General features: G+C 40.5%; 1 protein-coding gene across 1 annotated transcript in view; it reads left to right on the forward strand.

Annotated features, from left to right (window-relative positions):
• The window catches only part of LOC308294764 (EF-hand calcium-binding domain-containing protein 4B-like), a 40,216-nt gene extending 16,155 nt beyond the window's left edge, over positions 1-24,061 (forward strand). The window contains exons 5-20 of the mRNA XM_080737608.1: positions 606-798; positions 5,664-5,810; positions 6,155-6,245; positions 8,035-8,130; positions 9,275-9,462; positions 10,448-10,519; positions 13,221-13,266; positions 13,697-13,785; positions 14,394-14,507; positions 16,018-16,294; positions 16,995-17,127; positions 18,869-18,950; positions 19,393-19,507; positions 20,683-20,784; positions 21,229-21,305; positions 21,739-24,061. Coding sequence (XP_080593734.1) covers positions 606-798; positions 5,664-5,810; positions 6,155-6,245; positions 8,035-8,130; positions 9,275-9,462; positions 10,448-10,519; positions 13,221-13,266; positions 13,697-13,785; positions 14,394-14,507; positions 16,018-16,294; positions 16,995-17,127; positions 18,869-18,950; positions 19,393-19,507; positions 20,683-20,784; positions 21,229-21,305; positions 21,739-21,826 — 1,910 coding nt within the window. The 3' untranslated portion in view covers positions 21,827-24,061. The remainder of the gene's footprint in view (positions 1-605; positions 799-5,663; positions 5,811-6,154; positions 6,246-8,034; positions 8,131-9,274; positions 9,463-10,447; positions 10,520-13,220; positions 13,267-13,696; positions 13,786-14,393; positions 14,508-16,017; positions 16,295-16,994; positions 17,128-18,868; positions 18,951-19,392; positions 19,508-20,682; positions 20,785-21,228; positions 21,306-21,738) is intronic.
• Positions 24,062-25,078: the final 1,017 nt, after the last annotated feature.

A 25,078-nucleotide genomic window follows, 5' to 3' on the forward strand; every position in this document is an offset into this window, starting at 1 on the left:
AAACAGAACTGCAGTGGTTCTCATGCTTGTTCGTGCCAAGGACCCACACATTGATATGTATTTGGCCACGGACCCCCAGAAGAGAAGATTCATGTAAAAATAATTATCAACATTTTCAAAAATGTCAGATGTACAAGCTTGCACCGCTGTACGAAGTGACACGCTGCAAGCGTGTAGATCTGCTGTTTTTGTATACCCAACGTGTAAATGGATAAAATGCCTAAAATGGACCCCTGGGGGTCCCCGGACCCCACTTTGAGAACCACTGCATAAATGTACCTTGTATTTAGGACTGTTACATTCATGACATTTAAATTGATGATCATTTGATGTCATACAAATAATTGTGATTAATAATAATAATGTATGTAAAGTTCTCTTTGGAGTGAAGATGCATGTTTTGGAAGTAATGAAGACAAGGACTGGATACAGGACACTTGGGTTATACTGTGAGAGCTGTGTTAGAGAGTTTATAAAGTTTTTCATTCAAATATAGTTGCTTCATGAGTATCCTCTTCACGTTTTATTCCTTTAATTATGTCATTCTCAATTCCTTTGTGCACATTCATTTAAAGCTGTCTTTGTTTGTTTGTTTGTTTGGATAGGTGAGTTTTTGAATGGCCGAAGGATTTCATCAGTGGAGCGGGCACAGGACGACACGGGCCCCTGCGAGAACCCTCCGGAAACCCTGTACCAGAGCCAGTGGGAGGATAGGCTGCATGCAGGCGTGGAGGATGACGAGGAGAAGCACTTCTGCATGCTGATGGAGAGCCTGGGTGCCAGCACCGTGTTTGAAGAGTGAGGCTGTGTTTTTGTAAACAAGTGACTCTCATCCAAAGTTTAACCCATTATTTTATACTTTAGCTATTGAAAATTTGCAGATATACAAGCTCACAAGATCTGTGAGGTTGTAGATCTGCTATTTTCTTTTATATATTTTTTTTATTGTGAAATGTATTGCAAATCTTTGAATATTTATTTTTCAAAGCAAACTTTTGTAACTCAAATCTCTGCTTCTGGGGGGTCCCTGAATCAACATATTTTGAGACGGGGGTCCGCGGCCAAATACATGTAATTTTGGGGGTCCTTGCCATGAAAAAGTTTGAGAACCACTGATTTAGAAGTAGGATTTAGAAGAAGACATTTATAGAATCGGGGCAAAATAGTCAAAAATTGCAGATCTACAAGCTTGCAGCGCTGCACTCGGTGCCGCGCTGTGAGCTTGTATATCTGCTATTTCTTAATAGTTAAATCATAATATAATGGTTAAAGTAATAATAATAATAATAATAAGACTTTATTTGTATAGCACCTTTCATGACATGAAATGCAGCTCAAAGCGCTTTACAGACCATAAAATGATTAAAAATGAAGCACAAGTGCTTAACAGAGAAAAAATAATGCATAATAATGCGTAATAATGAATTCCAGATCTTAATGGGTACTTAGAAATGTAGGAAACAAACATCAAAATAGAATAGAGGCTGCAAATGGCATCAAACTACAAAAGTATGTTCATTGATATGAGATTAGCACCCAGATGACGTTTCAAGCATGCTAGCTCTTCCCCAGAGCTACCAGGCTCGAAATGCCATCTGGGTGCTAATCCTACAGTAAATGCGCAAAATCCCTGCGCACCTGTAGATGGCGTAAACCCGGTTGCGCAGTGCACACGTCATCGAGGACCATAGGGAATGCCATGTTCTGCGTCTAATCTGTTTGGGGAAACGCTGGCCCTAGCCTATCTGCGTGTGCTCAGCGAGGTCCACAGTTTATCTTTTGAAACTTTGGTCAAACACGCTCCGTTAAGTCCACAGACACAATGGTTTCAGTGGCTTAGTGTGGGACAGACGCCAGCTGTGCAAAACAAACAAAGAGCTCAACAAGGTTTCTACTCTCAAGCCAAACCTCCCTGTTAGACAATGTGGATAGACCCGGGGCCGCTCGCACAGAACAAGCCTTAGCTTTTCTGCTTAAGGTTATGTGTTGGCTAGAAACTTGTTCTGAGGAAAATCTTACGTCTTTACCATATTAAATCTGATGTCCCTTTTGTAAGTTCTAAATGTGGGCTGTCCTCGAGTTATAGTAATTCTTAGTCTACTAATAGTCTATCATACTGTAGGTATGTATCGACTAATGAATACGTTGACTTAATCGATAAATCTATAAACTTGCACACAATCATGTAAAGACCACCAGACTTCACTTTGTCAAGTTTGTGAGGTTGAGAACTGAATATTCAAATGTTTGTTCCACAATGGCTACTGGCTATATCGTCCTAGAGGACAAAACAGCCATATAATTAAAGAGTTATATGTAGAGTTTACATGTGCTCATCTTTTAGCAAGACATTCAGCATTGAAGGGAAACTAAATAAATAAATGTCAATGTCTTCGTCAACTAATAGCAGATGGACCAGTTTATCCATTAAGACCTGAGGCAGATTCTAGAAATGCCTTTTAAATCAGTAGTTTCAAGATTGTTTCAATCAAAATTCTAAAATAGCAGATGTACAGTACAAGCTCGGCACGAAGTGACGTGCTGTGAGACTGTATATCTGCTGTGAATAGGCAATACATAAAGATAATGTCAGAAATTCTTTCCTGGTTTTAATGGGTTTAAAAGGCAAATAGAGAATATAGCAGATCCACAAGCTCACACGTGTGTCGTGATTAAAGGTTATTTTCGGTATTTACGGTAGTCAATCTGTTGTTTGGCAGAACTAAGAAAGAAATCATAGAAACTGGGAGGAACGTTTAGAAAAGCCTGCAGGCTTAGAGGAGGGTCATCCAATTTCAGTCTGCTGAGCTGACTCAATCTTTGAATAAATAATCATAGCTGCTGTGCCGTTGCATTGCTCAGACATCATCAGACAATGCAAACTTGCTAACTGCAGCGGTATAAACTGTTGTTCTTAACTCCTGTCTTATCGACAACGGCGTGGCTACTACAACACACTCACCTTTAGCAAACAGCTGCGGCTCGACAGAGCAAAGGACAGAGCAGTGGAGGAGGATGTCAGTAATATTATGTACATCCTGGTGACTTCCGATGGTCTGGCTGGAGAGTCACAATATGTTTTATTGTCACATCACAGGTTTACAGGTGTAAATCAGTTATTTTTTTGGTGTAAGCTACATCATTACGTTGTTTTAAGGAAACAATCCAAATGGTGGGTGGGGACAGCAGGGAGAAAAACTGAAAAAGTATTAAAGAAAATAATCTAATGTAATTTCTACATACAGTGTACTTTATATGTAGCAGAGTGACTCACTGCCTCAGTGTCTCCCCCAGTCCATAGGCTCTAGTGGTTAAGATATTGGACTTTCACGCATCCTGGGCGTATACATATACACAGAGCAGATAGAGATTAGACATAAGGTGGAGCTCGACAGGTGAGATTAGATTACTAATAAAGTAACTTCCTAATAAATACAATAAATATATTTTTTGTTTCTGTAAAGCGAGTGCTATATAAATTGTATTATTGTTATTATATATTATTATTAGCAGTTAACAAACTTTGTCATGTCAAGGACCCCCAAGTTAATATGAATTTGGCTGCGGACCCCCATCTGAAAATAATAATCTATAAGCTAACATTGCATCGCATTGTGGGCTTGTAGATCAGCTATTTTCAAATAGCCAGCATTGTAAATAGAGTTAGAGTGGTTAAACCCCTAACTGCGCTGTCAAGCAAAATAGTGTCTCGTTGCTCCGATGTGATTTGCATATATTTACTTTGCTTAATTTGCACACATTTGGCACCAATGTGGAACTGAGCCTCACTGCATGAGCAAAACAAATCCAATTCAATTCACAAACACCAGCACTATTAGCCACACAGTTAGTGAAAAATAATTAGTGTCTTCAGAGAGTTGATGGTCACGGAAGTGCATTCATAAAGAGGTGGCACAGCCAGACTTTCCAGTTGTCTTGGCAGCAGTGATTCATGTAGTCAAGGAAAGGATTGGGCTAAATACGACTTTGTCTGTACACATGCACACTCCAATGTCAACTCTGAAAGGCATGACTGCTGTCATAGTATTTTTTGTCAAATAAGTTTTATTGCCAACAGATTATCAACAACAGGATGTATCAGTTATAAGATTAACAATTTTCTGTTTTAGCATATATAAGAAAGAAAGAAAAGGAAAGAGCTGAAAACAACAAAAAATAAAATACAATATGTCATCAAAACAACCCCTTCATACCCTCCCACCCCTACTGCTCAGTGACGAAACGCATAATAGAGAATCAGAATGAATTGTCCAATGGACATGCATTAGAATAAACAGTCTGTTTACACTAACATCATCCTTCTACTCAGGTAACGGACAAGGGGCAGCCAGATCTTATCAAATTGTGCCTGTCTGTCTTTAAGTGAATATCGTATTCTCTCAAGGTGAAGTGTACTAGTCATTTCATTAAGCCAGTGTTTAAATGCAGGTGCTTCCTCTTTTTTCCAATGGCTGTCATAGTATTTGAGACACACTAAACATGACGAGTAACATTCTTAGGCTATTGATTTCAGGTCAAGGACTAAACAGGAATGTGTGTGCCATTTTATATGCATTCTTATTTTGTCATGTGTGCAGCAACCTGCAGTGTCCAAGAATCCCACCACCATTCAGTGCACCTATATCAGGGTTCCCCAATTAGTTTTCCCCAAGGGCCAAATTATGTCTAGGGTACCAAGCCGAGGGCCACAACATTGCAGGGGGCGACGGTGGCGTTCCCGCTACTCCAGTGACAGTTCGGATATCATCGTTGTCGGGTGAAAATCTTGTATGTCTAAAACCGTTCGTTTCGCATTTATCATTTTAAAAATGATTTAAACTAGTGAAAACATCCGATCTACAAGCACACGCCGCCTCGCACCGCGAGGCGTTGTGTGCTTGTAGATCGGCTGTTTTCACTACTTCTGTGCGACGGCCTTGTTTGATGAAGCAGAGCTTTACTTTGCGAAAGAACGTACACATGTTGAGATACAGGTTTTCCACCCGACAACGACGGTATACTAGTTTTGTTGCGGCTCTTATACCAGTAAGACTCCCAAATCGGGAGATAAGCGACCGTCAGGTCGCAGTGTGATTTTAGGGCAAAATGTGTAGGAGTAGTGTCCAAAAATGTGTTTGAAGAAATTGGCCTGTTGGTGGCGCTCTATGGGACAGATCCATATTGATGAGATGAGTGTAGACATACTGTGTACCGATTTGCGTGATTTTAGGGCAAAATGTGTAGGAGCAGTGTCCAAAAATGTGTTTGAAAAAATCGGCCTGATGGTGGCGCTATATGAGACAGATCCATGTTATTGACATCAGTGTAGACATACTGTGTACCAATTTGCGTGATTTTAGGGCAAAATCTGTAGGAGCAGTGTCCAAAAATGTGTTTTTAAAAATCGGCCTGAAGGTGGCGCTATATGGGACATATCCATGTTGATGACATGAGTGTAGACATACTGTGTACCGATTTGCGTGATTTTAGGGCAAAGATTGTAGGAGCTGTTTCCAAAAATGTGTTTTGCAAGCGGGCCGCCTATTGGGGAAACCTAACCTATATGATACGATACGCACAGTGCATTCTATGACAGATGTTAACACATCTCAACATTTTCACTGAGACTTAACATTATGTTTCCATTGTTCCGTGGCCCACAGTCCTGAGGAGGTGCGCAGCCTGTGGGCTCAGCTGCGCAGAGACGAGCCTCACCTCCTGTCTAACTTTGAGGAGTTCCTGGCCAGGGTGACGTCACAGATCAAAGAGGCCAACCAGGAGAAGTGGGAAATGGAGAGTGCCCTGCAAAGGTCAGCTTCAGCTTCGGACAGCTGATTTCCTTATAGGCAGGGCTGAAGTGCCAATAATCATGATAAAGCACGATCCTCGAGTGTAATATTGTGATTATACAACAGTTACTCTAAAAAAAATAACATGTCAACTTCATTTCATTGTAATTAAGATATTCGATCTTTAATGCCAGATTTCGCTACTATGTCCCTGAACTTAACAGCCTGTTAAACTTGAGGTAGCAACAGATGAATGGCTCGGATATGTCTTTGAAGACAAGACATGTTATATAGACAGTCGTACGTGAGCGTGGTAGTAAGTGTGTCTTATTGTGTGTATTTGATACGTGATTCTAACCACGCAGGAAGGCAGCAACGCACGATGACGAGATCCACCGGCTTTACGAGGAGATGGAGCTTCAAATCAAAAATGAAAAAGACCGCATTCTCCTACAGGTACTGAGCCACAGTCCGACCTATACAGTATGTCTCTCCTTTGGGTACCTCTTTTGTATTCCCTGTCATGTTAAACCCCAAGAAACCACAGAATCCCTTTTATGCCCATATATGGAGATCCCTGCTCTGAGTAGCTGACATCACAGAATCCCTTTTATGCCCATATATGGAGATCCCTGCTCTGAGTAGCTGACATCACTGTGATGTCACCTGTTTTTATGCCCATATATGGAGATCCCTGCTCTAAGTCTCTGACATCACTGTGATGTCACAGTGATGTGTCAGGGGAACCACAGTGTCAGGTGTTATTGCGACCGTCAGGGAGCAGTTTACTATGAAAACCTCCACCGGCTGTCCGTCCGTCCGTCCGTCCGTCACACGTCACACCTTTGCCCTGCTCATATCTCCGCATCAGTATGACATCACACCACATGTGTACACAAACCTTTGTGTACGTTGCTGTGGCAACAGTCTGTTGTTGCTGGTCTGTTAGTGTACGTTAGCAACCACCTTAGCAACCATGGTTTTACCCTAGCAACCAACTGTTTACCCTAGCAACCAACTGTTTACCATAGCAACCATGTTTTTTTACCCTAGCAACCAACTGTTTACCATAGCAACCAGATACGCAGAGCAGGGATCTCCATATATGGGCATAAACAGGTGACATCACACTGATGTCAGATACTCAGAGCAGATTTTGTTAGGGATCTCCATATATGGGCATAAAAGGGATTCTGTTAGGGATCTCCATATATGAGCATACAAGGGATTCTGTTAGGGATCTCCATATATGGGCATAAAAGGGATTCTGTTAGGGATCTCCATATATGGGCATAAAAGGGATTCTGTTAGGGATCTCCATATATGGGCATAAAAGGGATTCTGTTAGGGATCTCCATATATGGGCATAAAAGGGATTCTGTTAGGGATCTCCATATATGGGCATAAAAGGGATTCTGTTAGCTGTTAGTGATCTCCATATATGGGCATAAAAGGGATGCTGTTAGGGATCTCCATATATGGGCATAAAAGGGATTCTGTTAGGGATCTCCATATATGGGCATGAAAGGGATTCTGTTAGGGATCTCCATATATGGGCATAAAAGGGATTGTATCCCAGATGATGCCCTGTTAGGAGATCCACACTAACAGAATCCATATATGGTCCTACCGACAGCTGCTATAAGCCAACCCTGGCGATAAGGTCTGAGTCGAAGAAATGCTTCTTTCCTGGCAAGAATTGCCCCTTTATACTGTAGGGCTCGTTTGTGTATTGTATGACATCACGCCACATCATCGGCTGAGGACTGTGTGATGTCATCATATCTCCATATATGGAGACATAAGTTGCTCATGCCCAAATATGGGCTGGTGAGGTCAGACTTAGTGTGATGCGTAGGTTATCTCCATATGGAGATTCAACTTCAATGAGTAACCATGGCAAACTGTCAACTGCCCGTATGTCTTGATAATTGGTAAAACAAACTTTTGGCCTATTTGTGGAGATAAGCGACCAACGGTCGCTTATCTCCCGATTAGGGAGTCTTACTGGTCTAGACAGATGTACGGTCAAGCTGTGACCGGTCACATACTAAACTGCGACCATATGGTCGTAATTAAAAAATAGCAGATGAGCACCACAGATAAAGAAACATCCGTTTTTCAGAAAACCGTATTTACGCCTAAATGGGTTCTACATTGGAAAACGACTTCTATTTTTATATCTCCTGAAAAGTAAACGTTGTGGACATACAAGGTTCTCATATCCCTGGTGTTTGTGTTGAAGGACCACCAGCGCTTCCTGTCTAGAAGTCAAGACCTGGAGCTGCAGCTGACCAGTAAGGAGAGACTCCTGGACCAGCTGCTGGGCAAACAGAAACGGGTAAACACACCGTGTTTCATTCAGTGTTCTGAAATTGTTTGAAAATGTGCCCTTAACAGTGGTGGAAAAAGTACTCAAATGTTTTACGTAAGTACAAAAGTATCAATACTGAAGTAAAGAAATACTCTGTTACAAGTAAAACTCCGGAATTCAAAATGTACTTGTATGTGTGTCACGATGCGACGTGTTGTGAGCTTGCACCTCTGCTGTTTTCACTTCTTACACACTGATCACTATAACTATAACTATAAAAAAATGCATTTTTAAAATCATTCTAAGCTGACAGATTTTATTCATTTTAAAATGTAAGTTCTTTTGAAAGATTATCTTTTGAAACGAAACAAAGATCATAAATAATACAAATATATTTACTGTGTGCAAATAGGGCTGTCTGTGTATCCAGACAGGTGGTGTTCAACTTATAGTCTGGGACTCCCAAATAGGGCTGTCTGTGTATCCAGACAGGTGGTGTTCAACTTATAGTCTGGGACTCCCAGCTCAAAAGAATGAACAACGCACATCAAACAAGACGCATGATAACATCGTAGAGGAAGTGAAAGAGCATGAGTTTGCTTTTTGTGGATGTTTTTGTGGGTGTGAGGTAGTCGGGCGAGGAGGGTGATATTTGCAGGGTTCCAATTCCTGGAAATATTTTGAAATGAGAAAAATCGTTTTCCAGTACTGGAAAAGGTTTGGAGATCAAGGGTCCTGGAAGCTCCTGGAAAATATTTGGTTGTGCATAGTTTTTGACCATGGTTTTTTAATAAAAACATTTTCTAAAACATGTATAACATTACACAAAATATGTAACATACTGTAAGTATTTTTTCATCGAACCCTAACCCAAAGAACAGATCTACAAGCTCACAAAGTGCTTCAGCGTGATGCGTAGTTAGCTTATAGATCTGTTCCTTTGTCAAGCAACCTAACTATTCAGAGCAACAGGTGAATCGTTGTTGATGAAGCATAAGCAATCTAAGCTTAAAGTACATTTTGATGCCAACACTTTCAGACTCCAAATTCCAGACTTTTTACTTGTAGCAGAGTATTTCTACAGTACATTGCAGTATTGATACTTCTAATTAAGTAAAACATTTGAGTACTTTTTTCCCCACCACTTGGTTGTGTTGTTGTCGTTGTGCAGCTGGAGCACCAGTGCACTGAGATGCACAGCGAGCAGCAGGAGACGCGGGTGGAGAACGTCAAGCTGAAGCAGACCAACACTGAGCTGGCTCACGATCTGGAGCTCACCAGCCAGGAGCTGGGGCTGGCCCAGGAGCAGCTGGCTGTGCTGCAGGAGCAGGCCGCGCGCCTCCGAGAGGACAGGGAGATGTGAGTAGGACAGGGGTGTCACACCAAATCCTGGGCCCTGGGTACAAGGATTCACTGCGGGGCCCCCCATGAATGTTCTTCATGGGGGGAGGGGGGGGGGGGGTTAACCCATTTAGACTGGGAACGCATTATTACACGTTATTTTGTGCTTTAACCTTTGAAAAATAGCAGATCTACAAGCTCACAGCGCGCTGCAAGCTTGTAGATCTGCTACTTTAGAAAAATCGTGAAAATGTGTGCAAGTATTTCATATCCTTCTATGTTTCTATGTCATTGTGAAGGACCCCTAAAATTATATATATTTGGCCACGGACCCCAATCTCAAAATATTTTGTTCCAGGGACCCCCGTTTCGTTTAAAAAATACATATATTTAAAGATTTGCTCACATTTTCACAACTTTTCAAAAATACTATTGACCTCCACTGGCAGTCGGTCACAAGGTAGTCTTGCGTGGCCAAAGACTGTATGATGGAAGCATTTGCAAAGTGTGTGAGTCAACAGTCTACAGTATACTGTAGACACTGTAAAATATTACTCAGCTAGTGAAAGTTACTGTCAAAATTGTACTTGAGTTGAAGTACTGGAGTAGTTGTTGCTTAAGAAAAAATATATATCCATAAACATTTTTCAATATAGATTAATAGCTGTCACTAATAATAGAGTAAGAAAAATACTTTTGTAGTGTAAAATGCTGCGTACTACTGTACACTTGCCTGAAATTATCGTTGATAAAAGGTTTATTTTCTCATAATTGTTCTAATGAAGCGTTGGCGTTGCACATGCCTGATTAGTCCCAGGTGTCATGCAAGAATGGCATCGCTGTTGCGCAATAACCTCGTATCTCCAATCCATATTGCAACTCTTGACTCATTTGTCATACTAACTACAGTGTCGAACAAAAGTAAAAAGTCCTAAAAAGTTACAGTTTTGGACTTTCCACTGGTTTCCAGCAGACCGTGACCATGTGTGGTTCTTGTCCACAGGGAGATGTACAGGGTCACTGAGGGACTGCAGAGAGAGAGGGAGAGCCTGCTGAAACAACTGGACCTTCTCAGGTACAACTCTTAGACAGGGGCATCAATTGGGTATGGCAGGGGTATGCAGCTGCCATACCCTGGGTCCAGGGGGGGAAATAAAAGTTACTTTTAAATATAAATCCATGGATGTCTCTTTATCTATCTGCGCTTGTTATTATGTTGTTAAATTACAGTAAAATAACTGCAAATGCAAAATTTTACATAATGGTCACTTTAACAAGGTATTATATTATATTCTCCACACTTGTATTCTCCCCAGCTTGACAAAATGGTATATTACCAGGTTCTGCAGGTCAGCTGCACAGGTGCAATGCATTATTGTTAATTGTGGCACGTTTACTAACATGCTAAGTTTAGCTGCACTTGAAAAACATTCCAGGCTGCCATATCCAGCCCAAGAAACCGTAGAAACCTGTGTAAAAAACTGACAAAAGTCTTTTTTTTTTCAGACATTGTGAAAATAGCCGATCTACATGCTCAACGCCTCGCAGCGCGAGTAAGTTGTGATCATGTAGATCTGCTATTTTTACAATAGAACCGTGTTATCCAAAATGTAATGCCTATTTTCCATAAGGACTCCCATCTTTGCCATACCTTAGCTTTTGCTGAACTGACGCCACTGCTCTTAGAGTGTACATCCTTGGAAAGAATATATATATATATATATATATATATATATATGAACTTTGTTTTTATTTCAGTTTAGGCAACTTGTACAAATATAACAAACATATATTTTTTTTCTTTTTCTTACACATTTTTCAGCTGTATACCACTTGTAGAAAAAAAAGAAATAGAGATTATTTGGCAAAAAAGCAAAACAAACTAACAAACAAAAAGCACATTCAAAAAACGCACATTAGGAATACCCTATATTTTTAAATGATAAAATCAAAAAATAATATCTCAAATAAAACTCACAGCGTGTCGCTTGGCGACTAAACAGTACTTAATAGAAGGAAGTCCCTGCATTCCAGACCGGTCACATTAGAAAGCACATCTGATCAGTTTTCCAGAAGTTTGAGGAGATTTCCTGCTCATGGTACAATGAGCTGCTTTGCTGCAACGCTGTGCTTCACACTCATTCCTACCTGGGAGTTTCCCAGGACAGGACTCGCCTATCCGCCACACTCTCTAATGTCACCTCACAGAGCAGCATTACAGGCCATAATCACCCTGACGGAACCACAACCAAAACTATCTATTTCCGGGTAGATAACGCCAGCATTGTCACATTGGAGCAGTATTATTCATGAACCTTATTCCTGGAAGAGCAGGACACTTAAAGTTGTATTCAGTGATAATGAAAGTGGCCGGGGGTCATCTTGTCCCTTACTGGCCTTACAGCGTGGAAATGTTTAGTTTTTTATAGATTTTTTACACCAGTATAATGTTCTCGTTTTGATCATTAGACCCAATCACTGAATATCGGTAAGCCTACATCTCCAGCTTCAGGATATGTATGATACTGATTTACTACGAGACTGTGGCATTTTATGAGTTCAGTAGTTTACAATCTAGGCATTAGGCAGAAGTTCTTAATTCAGAGCGACTTTGGTTCTCAAAACTTTTATTTTGACCATCATCATAACATAACTACGGCCATACTCTACCATGATTGGTCGAGGACTGGCTGGCCACCTCTGAAAACCGAATCTAGCTATGCTCGTAACACGGGCCATGGTGGAAGTCCTTACATGGTCAGCACACATTCTAGTGAGGAGAATTAATGGAAAATGTACCAATTATATTTGTATTTGAATGAAATAAAATCACTGAATATACCTTTAAAGGAGTAGTTCACCCCCAAAATGACTTTTCTTCTATTGATCAGTCACACCATGGAGACTTGAGTTAAATAATATTTTTTTGTATTTGTTGCATTCCTAAGACAACAAATGTATTATAGTAAATGTACCCCCATTGATTCTGGATGGGGACCCAAATGCATGGGCCTGGATGGGGACCCAAATGCATGGGCCTGGATGGGGACCCAAATAAAAGGCCCTGGATGGGGACCCAAATGCATTTGTGTGAGACTCAATTCAATTCAAAGGAGCTTTATTGGCATGAGAAAACGTACGTTTACATTGCCAAAGCAAGTGTCACAAATACAATGAAAACAGTTGAAAATGGGGTACATTTGGGTGACCCTTGACCCTACATTTACCCCTATTGATTCTGACCCAAATGCATTTGGGTCCCCATCCAGGGCCTTATTTGGGTCCCCATAAAGGCCCATGCATTTGGGTCCCCATCCAGAATCAATGGGGGTACATTTACTATAATCATTTTTTTTTGTCTTAGGAACGTGACGATTACTAAAAAATATTATTCTCCATGGTGTGACTAATCATCAGAATCATTTTCGGGGTGAACTACTCCTTTAAGATATTGTTATTGACTATTAGAGATACATGTATGTTATTTTCTTCTAAATATCCACTGGTTGACAAACTAGACATGGCAATGGTACTGGAGATTCTATATTGTCTAAATACCCCTAAATCGGTATTTGACCACGGACCCCCAGCTGGAAAGAAATCGTGCCAGGGACCCCATAAGAGAAGATGTCAATATCTATCAGTAGTTATATTAAAATTGTCTAAAGGCAGGGCCGGCCAGTGAAGTGAACCACAGAGATAATACAGTATTAACCAAGTAAAATAAACCTTTCGTGTTTTCATTGTTGGTTTTGATGTCTGTCTGTTGCCTGCAGGGAAATGAACAAACATCTACGAGATGAGAGAGACGTGGTATCCCTGGTATGTGGTCATGACAGTACATTATTTTAATATCCCCTGTATATACAGTACAATGTTTGGCGGTTCAAAGAAACACGCAATTATCGCCAAAATGAAATTAACGAATACTCTTTTAAAGCTGCAATCCGCAACAGTTTTTCTAATGAATGAAATGGTATTTTGGTCAATCTGTTGACAAATTAACTATCACAACTGTGGTGGGTGTAGTTGGACTCCCTGCTCCTCTATTGACACCTACTGGTTGACACGAGGTACTGTATGAAGCTCAAAACACAATTCATCCAATCCACAGTAGAAATCTGGGCACATGTGGGCGCAGGACCTGGGTTCATATCAGGTCATACAAGTTAAACAGCTTTAAACCTGCAGCTTTAAACCTAAAATCCCAAAGTCCATTTCTCAGTTACATGAAATCCGGTTGTTTCCACAGAAACCCAAGAATATGAAAACACCACCATGGAACCAGAAGACCTTCTTTAATTCTATGAAACACTCAGACAACAACAATGTCTTCCAAAGGTACAGTAGTGACTGCGAAAATGCTTTTAATCAGTGGTGGAAAAGTACTTAATACTTAACCTTAATACTTAATACTTGAATTCAAGGACATTATTTTATTTTAAGTCAATAATTTAATCAGCGGCGAAAGAGTCTCCTATTGAGGAAACTCAATGAATTCAAGGCTTCATGGGGTGTGTAATTGATAGACAATAAGGTGCCCTCCACACTAGGCGCGGTCACCGCCTCCTAGCAATTCCTTTTCAATGAGAGGCGGGAGGCTTTTTCAGCCGTGCAGCGAAGTTTTAGGGCGGCGAGGCGAGCGGGCGCGGTCCCATGAAATCCACCGCGAGCGTGCTCGTTTGTGTACGCGTGCGGTGAGAGATGGATTGTGTTCATCTTTGTGAAATACCGTGCAGCGTTTACTCACTGAGCGACTGTTTGTGTCTCACCGCAGTGCGTCCACTGCTGATCCTAGCGGCAGCCCCGACGGCAACCGCGCCTAGTGTGGAGGGCACCGAAGTCCTTTTTGGGGTGAACTGTCTACTACTTTAAGAACAGTACTTACTGTGTGTGTGTGTGTGTGTGTGTGTGTGTGTGTGTGTGTGTGTGTGTGCGTGTGCGTGCAGTGAGGAGGAGGTAGCTTCTCCTCACTCTAAGAGGAGGAACCTGGTACACTCCTCCTACCAGACCTTCAGCTCCTCAGTGGAGGAGCCCATGAACCTCGGACCCCCGTCCCGCAGGTACTCTTTTATTTATTACATAATCGCCTGATCGCAATCATTTGAGATAATCACAATTATTATAAACTTGTATACTGTAGACTCGTTTCCATTAAAAAAATGAAACTATGTTGAAAAACGTTTATGAAATGATTATGTTTATGGCCTTGTGTGAGCTGTTAAAGGCAATAGCACTTGTATAGAAAAGCCTAAAATGCAAGCAGAAATGTAATTTAAATTTATATGTACCAGTGTTCAATGACAAAGACGCAATTAAATCATTAATAGCAGTCATTTTGTAGTACAATTAGTCGTCAACCTACCTAAGGCATTAATATTGGTAATTTGTAGCACGTTTAGTCGTCATATTAAAATGTCCTGATGGTGACAACAACCAGTAGTGGAAAGTCATTAAGTGCATTTACTTAACTCATACTCCGCGATCCCCGTAGAAACCGTAGATTTCCCGCTGTACCGCGGTGCCATGCCCGTAGATCCCGGAAGTTTAATTAGCTTTAATCATTATGAAAGGATTAAAAGTATTATCGCTGATTTTCGCTGATTCTGGCTCTTTAGGCCCGCCCCCCTAACTGTATCCGGTCATTTCCGGTCTGGACCGGATCTAGCTTTCCGTATCCGGTCTGAGCCTGGGCCATAGTCCCGCCTCCGTTGGTTTACATTGTAACCGAAGAGAAAGCTACTCGGCGATGGAACACTCGTTTTTCAATCGGATTTTTGCGTTTGGAAACTTTGATCCAGTCTCTACACGCCTGGATTATGATCCCCGCACATATCGTGCGTTTTGTGCGCGAACGTGTCCACTTGTTACCATAACGCACAGTTGGCTTTTTTCAATGTTTTTTCATGTAAACACTGGCGGATAAGCAGGTATACAGCGTGGCAATGGATATGTCTATTTCAATGGGGTTTTTTTTATTCGAAAGCTTGTCACCGAGTCTACACGTCTACTAGATGAGTCGCGCACAGATTGTGCACAATGCGTGCGCGTGCCCACGTTAAAAGCTAAGGACAATTTGGCAGCTGCTTACTACAGCTATGTTTAAAATGGCAGCAAAATTGTTAAGTACTGTACTCAAGTACAATGTTGCGGTATTTGTACTTTGTACTTGAGTATTTCCAATACGTTTACTTCTACTCCACTACATCTCAGGTACAAATATTGTAATCTTACTCCACTACAATTATTTAAAAACTTTAGTTACTAGTTACTTTGCAGGTATATATTAAAATATTATAAAACATACATTAACCACTTTAGCCCTATTTTATACCTAGGCTATTTGAAAATAGCCGATCTACAAGCTCACAACGCGTCGCGTTGTACTTTTACTTTTGGGTACTTTAAGTATATTTTGATGCCAACACTTTCATACTTTTACTGAAGTTCATTTTGAATTCTGGACTTGTACTTGTAACGGAGTACATGTACAGTGCAGTATTGATAATTTTATTTAAGTAAAACATTTGAGTACTTTTTCCACCTCTGACAACAACCCCCTCACACGCGCAGGCATCACCTGCCCAGGATCATCTCCATCGAGGAAGACCACCTGCCACAGCTCCTGCAGGAGGGCTACCAGTCGCAGTCCTCCTCCTCGCTGCAGGAGTGGAGCGAATGCGAGGAGGCGGAGGACGAGCACATAGACCTGGTGATGAGCGACATCCTGATGAGTCCCACCCCGGCCCCCACCAGCCAGCCGCCTCAGAGGACGGGGGACGTGGAGGACGGAGGGGGACCCCCCACCTCGCCCAGGGGCCAGCCTGTTGGCAAGGAGACCACCCTAAATGTAAGCCTCTATCCCTCTGTCTGCATGATGTGAGATCCATGCTCTCTATTCAGGTGATTATTATTTACTAATTAGGCATTTAGCAGACGCTCGAATCCAGAGCGACTTAAGGTAGCCGCACACTAGCCGATAATCGGGGCATTTCATGAGTCTCCCGACTATCGGGCTGCCTGCGTCTGAAACAGGGACGATTATCAGGCATAAATGTCGTCTAGTGTGAGGGTTCACAGATCCAATCTGAACACTGCCGAGTTGCTCGCAGGATGATCGGGCCGGCCCGACTGGTATGGAACATCAGCGGAGGACCGAGAGAAAGACCACTGCTGTTTCGGACACAAGAAACGGGGTCTGTTGGTGCTGATCTGAGTCTGACCATAGTATCTGAGCAACATATCTGAAAGGATTCTGTTTTTATGTCTACTTTGTTTGTTTTAATATTAATACATTCAAAGTGTATGTAATGTAAATGGTGAGTTTCTCTCTCCCAGGGTTTCCAGCACAACAACTAACAATTTGTTAATGTATTCTAAAAGCTCACAATGCGTTGCATCAAACTGAATTGAATACATATGCAGGCATGTGCGACAATATAAGTGCTGGAATGTTGCCGATATGTGTGAAAATAGCAGATCTACAAACAGTGTTTGGGAAACGGTTCTCTGCTGCACCTTTTGACAAACTTATAATAACCTTGCTGCAGGAAGAGGATGCTGTTTCACCCCCTGACCGTCTCTTCAAGATTGTCCTGGTGGGGAACTCTAGCGTGGGAAAGACCTCGCTCCTGAAACGCTTCTGTGACGACTGCTTCTACCCCGACACCTCTGCTACTGTGGGTGAGCACTACGCACACACACACACAGACGCATGCACACACACACACACACACACACACACACACACACACACACACACACACACACACACACACACACACACACACACGGACATGAACACAGACACAGACACACACAGACACAGACACACACAGAGACACAAGGCACCTTCCAAGGGTCATAATTTCAGAAAAGAGAGTGGCAAAACAAGTTATCACTTATGTAACCGTTAATACAGCAATTTCATTATAAAAATAAAATGTACTTTGTAATTTTCACTTTTTAAGCATTTTTGTAAACTTTTGAATACTTGAGTTTTCTTAAAACAAGTACAAATTTGACCGAGCAACTTTCACTTGTAGTAACACCGTAGAGCTCAAACACGTCACATCGTGACATGTTTTAAGCTTGTAGATGTGCTATTTATATATTCCCAAACATTTTACTAAAATAGTGCAAACATTTTTCCACATGGAAATTATTATGAAAATTATGCAAAAAATAATATGCCATTATATCAAATAATTGTGTGATTATGTAATAATTGTGACAGGCCTAGCTAGGTATACCTAGAAACGCTCCCTGACCACGGTTGGCCTTGCACTCTCACACTCCTGCCACTGTGTTGGTCAGCTCAGCAGGTAAATGTGTCACTGGGTTTAACAACACGTCGTTGTTGGGCAATCTGGCAAACCATCGTCAAATAAAATTGTATGTTCCTCTTCATACAATAATCTCTTGAGACAGACTCTGATAGCTATCAGCGCCTGTCTTGAGAGATTATTGTCGGATAGAAACCTTGTATGCCCAAAACCTATTTTTTTTTTTTATTGTTTTAAAAATTATTTAAAGTAGTGGAAATAGCCGATCTATAAGCACACAACGCCTCACATTTTCACTACTTTTGTGCTACACTTTTGTATTATGAAGTAGGGCTTTAATTTACAAAAAAGAAAATGCCGACTTGAAAGGACATACAAGGTCTCTGCCTGACAGTGAAGGACACCAGCCAGAGTATATGATGAAAGGGAAAGCTAATTTCACCATAACCGCAGAGAAAAGGCGTCTGCGCTGAATCAGCTCGATCTTGTAGATTGCTATTTCCACCAATCGTTTTCAGTGGTGTAAAGTAACAAAGTACAATTTTGAGATATTTGTACTTTACTTGAGTATTTCCAATATCCAATACTTTTACTTCTACTCCACTGCAATACATCTCTTGTACTTACTTACTCCACTACGTCTATTTAAAAACTTTAGTTACTAGTTACTTTACATATCTAAATTCTAAAAACATACATGAAGTCTCACTTTACTGTAATTATTATTATGTGTTATGCACTCAGTAGTGCTGGAAAGTAGAATTTACTCAAGTACAATCTGGGGCAATGTCTCTTTGGGCAATGTCTATTGTTGTAAATGTGCTTAGCACATTTACAACAATAGACAATAGACATTGTTGTTCTGAACTTTAATTGAGTTTGACCATTTGAAAATTTGAGTTATAAGTTACAAAAAAAATACATTAACCAATCGTTTTTACACTTTTTATACTTTGCTTGAAAGGTCAGCTCTTTTTTATTTTGACAAATATTTATTATAGTTTTAGCCTCAGTTTAACTACGAAATTTGTCATTCTACCAGCTCACAATGCGTGACGTTTTAATCTTGTAGATCAGATTATTTATTTTTTTCAATCGTGAAAACAATTGCAAAAACAATGTGTTTTCTATTTGACCAGGCATAGACTACAGTGTGAAGACAATAACTGTGGACAACAGCAAGGTGGCGCTGCAGATATGGGACACAGCAGGACAGGAGAGGTGAGACACTTAACTCACTGCTTCTCCGGGGACCACAAGTGGTCCAAATGGTTAAGGGTCCGTTAGGATCCATGTTACGCTCTCAGAATCAAATCTATTGTCACATACTAAAAGATGTTTACAGGTGTAAAACAATGAGTGAATTTAGTCTTTGATTGTTTCAAGAAAGAGAGAGAAGAGGGGAAGGAGTACAAAATTGACATATTTATACTTAGCATATCCATCCAAACTTTATGTACTTGAGGTTTAGAAATGGCGCGTTAGCATAGAAGCTGGTATATACTGTAAAGAGTCTTTCCCTTACGGGAGTCGAACCCAGGCCGCTTGGGTGAACACCAGGAATCCTAACCGCTAGACCATATGGGACCTAGTGAACACTGAGGACTTTTAACTAGAAAGCCATGATGGTGACGGCCCTGCCCACATGTACCTTCCTGTTCAGGTATCGTAGCATCACCAAGCAGTTCTTCCGCAAGGCAGACGGTGTGGTGGTGATGTATGACATCACGTGTGAGCTGAGCTTCACGTCCGTCAGACAGTGGCTGACCAGTGTGCAGGTGAGAGACGCTTTTCCATTGAATTCAGTTTGTGTCGTTCAATTAGTGGTAGCCCGTGACCCAAAAGATAAATTAGACATTCGCCAGGGACCCAAACTATTGAAAATAGCAGATCTACAGGCTCACAACACGTCACGTTGAGAGCTTGTAGATCTGCTCTTTGGATCTGCTATTATTGAGCATTTCTGAAAAACAAATCCCTGGCACAAATTAACATTTTCAGATGGGGGTCATCAATTTGGGGCTCCTTGGCACGTCTGGCACAAAGTGGTTTGAGTACTACTGATGTAAAACAGACCTGAGTTGACACTGTACCTTCTTTAGAGTTCTCAAATTCTGCCCGAACCCGACCCCGACATTTAGGATAGGTAGGGCTTAAAATGTATGCTAATTAGAGGCCTCTGGCTCGGTAATATTATTTATATTACTTTTTCTCTGTGATAGAGTTCTCAAGTTCTTCCCGAACTAGACTCTACCCGACCCGACGTGACGGGTAGGGCCTAAAATGTATGCTAATTAGTCGGTTAATTAGTCAGTTAGGGCCCAGTAGGGTCGGGCCTTCATTTTCAGGCCTGTTGAGAACTCTGACTTTCTTCACCCTCTACATCAAATCTCTCACCAAAATTAGCTGACGAATGATCCCCCCAGAATAGGAATGCATGAAACAATTTCCCCCCAAAACTCATCCTTGTATGCTATTACAGTGGTTCTCAACCTGTGGATCGGGACCCCCAGGGGGGTCCCCAGATGATTGACTTAATGTGCAACATTGTTTTCTCACTCAACAGTAAACAAACCAACATAAGGTTTAAGTGTACATGGGGTATATGCACATTTCTAAAGTGACAATTTAAAGACTTTTTAATACCTCATTACAAATTAAACATTGGCCAAATTGTCAAATATTAGAGGCTGACATTGTGAAACTAGCCGATCTACATGCTCATAATGCCTCGCAACGCGAGGCGTTGTGAGCATGTAGATCTGCTATTTTCACAATAGAACCGTGTTATACAAAATGTTATGCCTCAACTCTTAGTGCTCGTCAGGGTGGGAGGGGGTCCCCAGTTAAAATATGATTATTTTGGGGGTCACAGCCTGAGAAAGGTTGAGAACCACTGTGCTATTAAACAACCTTTCTTTCTGGCTCCCCCTCTCCTGTCTTGTGTCCATAGGACAGTGCAGGTGAGGACATAACCATCATGCTGCTGGGGAATAAAACAGACCTGGAGAGTGGAAGGCTGATCCTAGGTGGAGTGGCTGAACAACTAGCCAAGGTCAGTATCTAAACTACCCACAAAAAGCTAGGAAACATAACTTCAGTACATTATATCTCCCTTTAATAATACCAATTGCAATTGTGTTTACTTTTTTATCATTCTTATTGTTGATTAGTCACCTTTACACACATGTTTGGCTTTGTTGCTCATTCCACGAACGCCAGATGCATGCCAAGCTGTACCTTGTTGTAAAGGTGACTAATCAACGATAAAAATGATATAAAACACAATACCAATTGGTATTATTAAAGGGGAGATATAATTGGCCAAAGTTATGTTTCCTAACTTTTGTGGGTAGTTTGTGTGTGTCTACCTACTACTGTACTTGCTGTTAGTCACACACCTGTAGTGTGTATCCTTCTCACTTGCTCTTTGACAGATATTTATCTGCGCTTTTATTCTGTGTGCTTCATCATCATTAACAAGTTGTTTTTTTCCCAGGAGTGCCAGTTGATTTTCTACGAGTGCAGTGCTTGTTCTGGACACAATGTGGTGGAGGCCATGACACATTTAGCCAGGTGAGATACAGTTCTTGTACGATGCGGCCCTACAGTTTGGACATATGAGGTTTCCACCTGACAGAGACAATATTATGATAAAGAACTCCTGGGACACTGACTTAATGCTGTAGGCACACACATTTTTTTATTATCTGCTTCTATAAAACACAAAGTAACAGTAAGTAGTCCTACTCAGATTTATTTTACTTAGTAAGCAGTAGTGAGGACCAGTTATATTCAGAATTTACTTGAGTGAAAGTACAAAAGTTTTGGTATCAAAATGACAAAGTACAAAAAGTAAAAGCACTCATTATGCAGAAACGTCCCATTTCAAGTTTTCAAAATTTAAATCATTTGAAAATAGCAGATCTACAAGCTTCTATAAAGGTTGAAAATGGGTGACGTCCTCTTTAGGAGATGACTTTTTTTGTGGTGGATGTTTTTTTCCTAGAATCCTCAAAGAGCAGGAGGACAAGGAGAAGGAGAAGACAGTCCAGCTGGTCAACACGCCCTCGCAGAAGAGGACTTTCTGCTGTTAACACCGACTTACAGGGATGTTGACACCATATTGACATTTTGGCTGATATCTATCCATTAACGCAGCGCGTTCTCAGTGTTGGGCTCGGGTCCCCAGACAGAATATGGAACTGTTTAAACTTTAAACACTTAAAACTTCAAGCTCACAACGCATGGTGGTGAGTAAGTAATGTCAAATAACGAGGACAAATCTTCTCTTATAGGGGTACCTGGTACAAAATCTCTTTATGATGGTCCGTGGCCAAATACATATCAATATCCTTTACATGAATATAATTGAGAACCACTGTCATAACGGAGTATTTAGTCCAATATTCATACCTATACCCATACCGCAATACCAGTTTCTACCAGTAGAGTTTGCTATACATCTCCCTGGGGACAGGGATTATGTTTTCACCCCTGTCTTTGTGCCTGATTCCGGAGCTGTTTCGAACAACATCTCATTTCCCAATTTCCACATTAATAGAAAAGAAACAATACAACATAGGAGTAGGACTAGTGACTTCTGTACATCTCTCTTCATGGTAGTTTTGACGCGCTGTGTACGTCAGTGTGGAGGTGGTAAGTCAGAAGCGATTAGATGTGATTTGTATAATTGTTCTCTGAGCCAGTCCTGATAGGTGATCTGACTGAACACTGATGTTCTTATTACACTAGGCCATTGTAGCAAGCTAATTTATTAATAATAATGGTAATAATAATAACGGAGTGATTGACTTTATAGCCAAGAATTTTCATAGCCATTCATTAACCATTAAATCTATTTTTCAAGTTGCTAAAATTGATAGTGGATTCCATGTTTTAATGTTGCCGTGTGAATGATTAACTCCTACTCATAACAGAAGTATGTAATGTAATATTTGAAATGGCAGCTTCTCTTGAAAGGGCACTTAACCCATTGTCAACCTTACCTTCATATTACTGGTCCTCATTAATGCTCATAAGATTGAGACCATTTTATGTCTACTCAGTACGTGCCTCACTGTTGTGATACTGTAAGCACAGTCCAGGAACCTCCCCACCAATGACATCATCATATTAGCATTCCAAACTAATAAAAACTACAGCGCCTTTCTCCTCCCAGAAAGTTGGCGTACCGAAATTTAAACCATTGTTCTTGCATTAACACAAAGAAATGGTTTTAAATCATGTTTAAAATGTCCAAACCTGAGTACCGATAATGTCACACTTGTATCCCTCCTCTGAGACACGAAGTGAGTAAATTGTGCCATTATATGAAGATATGGTACAAAATGGGGGAAGTGCTCCTTTAATGTTACATTCTAGAGGTCATACTTCCATTCATACTAGTTCTGTTGGAAGTTGTCTAATGTTTTGCAATCTCCAAAATCTGTGGGATTTGACCTTTTTACTGTATATACTTGTCCAGTGTTATGTGTGAATTTCTTACAAAAAGAAACTACCTAGTATATATTGTATTGTGATTTATTTAAATGTGGCTACATGTTATGGCTAAATGGGTGTTCACTGTTCAATAGGTTGTTACTACAGTTGTAGTTTTAATACAGTGGTTCTCAAAGTGTGGCCGGGGGACCCCCCAGGGGTCCATAAAGGGGTTCCAGGGGGTCCTCAGCAAAATGAGTTCAAATAGCGTCACAATCAGTTTGATCACTTTTTGTACGTTGGCAATTTAAAAATAGCCATTGTACATTGTGCAAGATCGCAAGGTGCCACGTTATGATGAGTTGTGAGCTTGTAGTTCGGCTATTTTTGGAGGAAAAGAATCACACAACGAAACATTGAAATCATTTAGACTTGTCTTCTGTCCTGGTGGGGGTCCCTGGCACAAACTCCTTTCAGCTGGGGGTCCTCCACCAAATACAAATCAAATTGGGGGTCTGTTTGAGAACCACTGTTTGGGCAGACCAGAGAAGTTACACTGTGTTCGTATGTATATAATGTTGATGATATTTATTTCTAGATCACCGCAATGTGCCTCGATTCAAATTATTGACACTGAACACATGAATGTTACAAGTGGGCCACCAAATAATTGGCAAAACACTAAGATTTTATAGATGATATAACCTTAATATTGAAAAATGTATGTTAAGAAAATTACATGTTTTTTAGTTTTCTTATTTGATACCATTATATTGTTATTTCCACTGATTGATTATTAAAATAAACCTCTGAAAATGCACACGGCTTTCAAGATTTTCAAGTGGACCTTGATACAAAAAAAAAAACACAAAAAAACACTGGCTTACAGACAGTACAGATATTGTATTGTACCATACAGATTGGTCAAAGTCATATTTTATTCAATAAAACATGCCGGTCTATGTCTCAGTAAATGAGAAAGATGAAGTAAATAAAACACAATGAATGGTTCTGTGAATGATATTCGTGTTCATCTTCATTCGGTGATTAATGTTGGGGACTGTTTATTAATTATTTAGCTATAGTGGTCAACCAGTTAGTTTATGGCATGTGCTCATGGAATGCTCTAAAATACGGTGCACCACACAACAGAGGAATGCACTGGAAATCTTCTCAAACCTGAGGAACACCAAAATGCATTGGAAAAGCTGTGATGGATCTTTATCTTTCAAATAAATTTAAAGCATGGTTTTCTGAGGCTACTGTAGAAAAGACATCATATATAGGCCTTATATAACAATGTCTTTGTTGTGCAACATTGAATTATGGCTTTTGGATTGAAATTGAAGTGTTTAGATGGCTGTAGCCTATAACTCATGAAAACCAGTGATATTGTCTTCTCTGTTATGCCAAAAATTGTAATTAATGCCTGGGATTTGATCATGGAATCTCTGCGAACATTATACATCTAACTCAGTTTGTTTAATGCAATGGTCTCTTACTATTCAAGAGTTATTTTGTATAATTGCTTTCTGTTAGTTCGTTTATTTTTTTACATAGAAAAGAGGAAGAATCTACACACACACACACACACACACACACACACACACACACACACACACACACACATTGATTATGTTTGACAGAGACAGAGAGAGAATAAAATGGACTATTAAATTAACAGAATTCTCTCAAGATGCTTTTGAAGTTATTCTGCTGGAAATCAGTTTTTAAAGCAAGATATTCAGTGGGGCTTGAACCCACAGCTTCTCAATCATTAGCTCAGTATCCTATTTCATTGAGCTATTTATTGCTTGAACCATATCAGTCTTTTCTTATTAGAGGAACAACAAACAATGTTACAAAAGAAAACAGCATGGTTTGTTGTTGCTTGTCTAGATGTTTGA

Source organism: Nannobrachium achirus (genome assembly GCF_963921795.1).
Source record: "Nannobrachium achirus genome assembly, chromosome: 11".
NCBI classification, from domain to species: Eukaryota; Metazoa; Chordata; class Actinopteri; order Myctophiformes; family Myctophidae; genus Nannobrachium; species Nannobrachium achirus.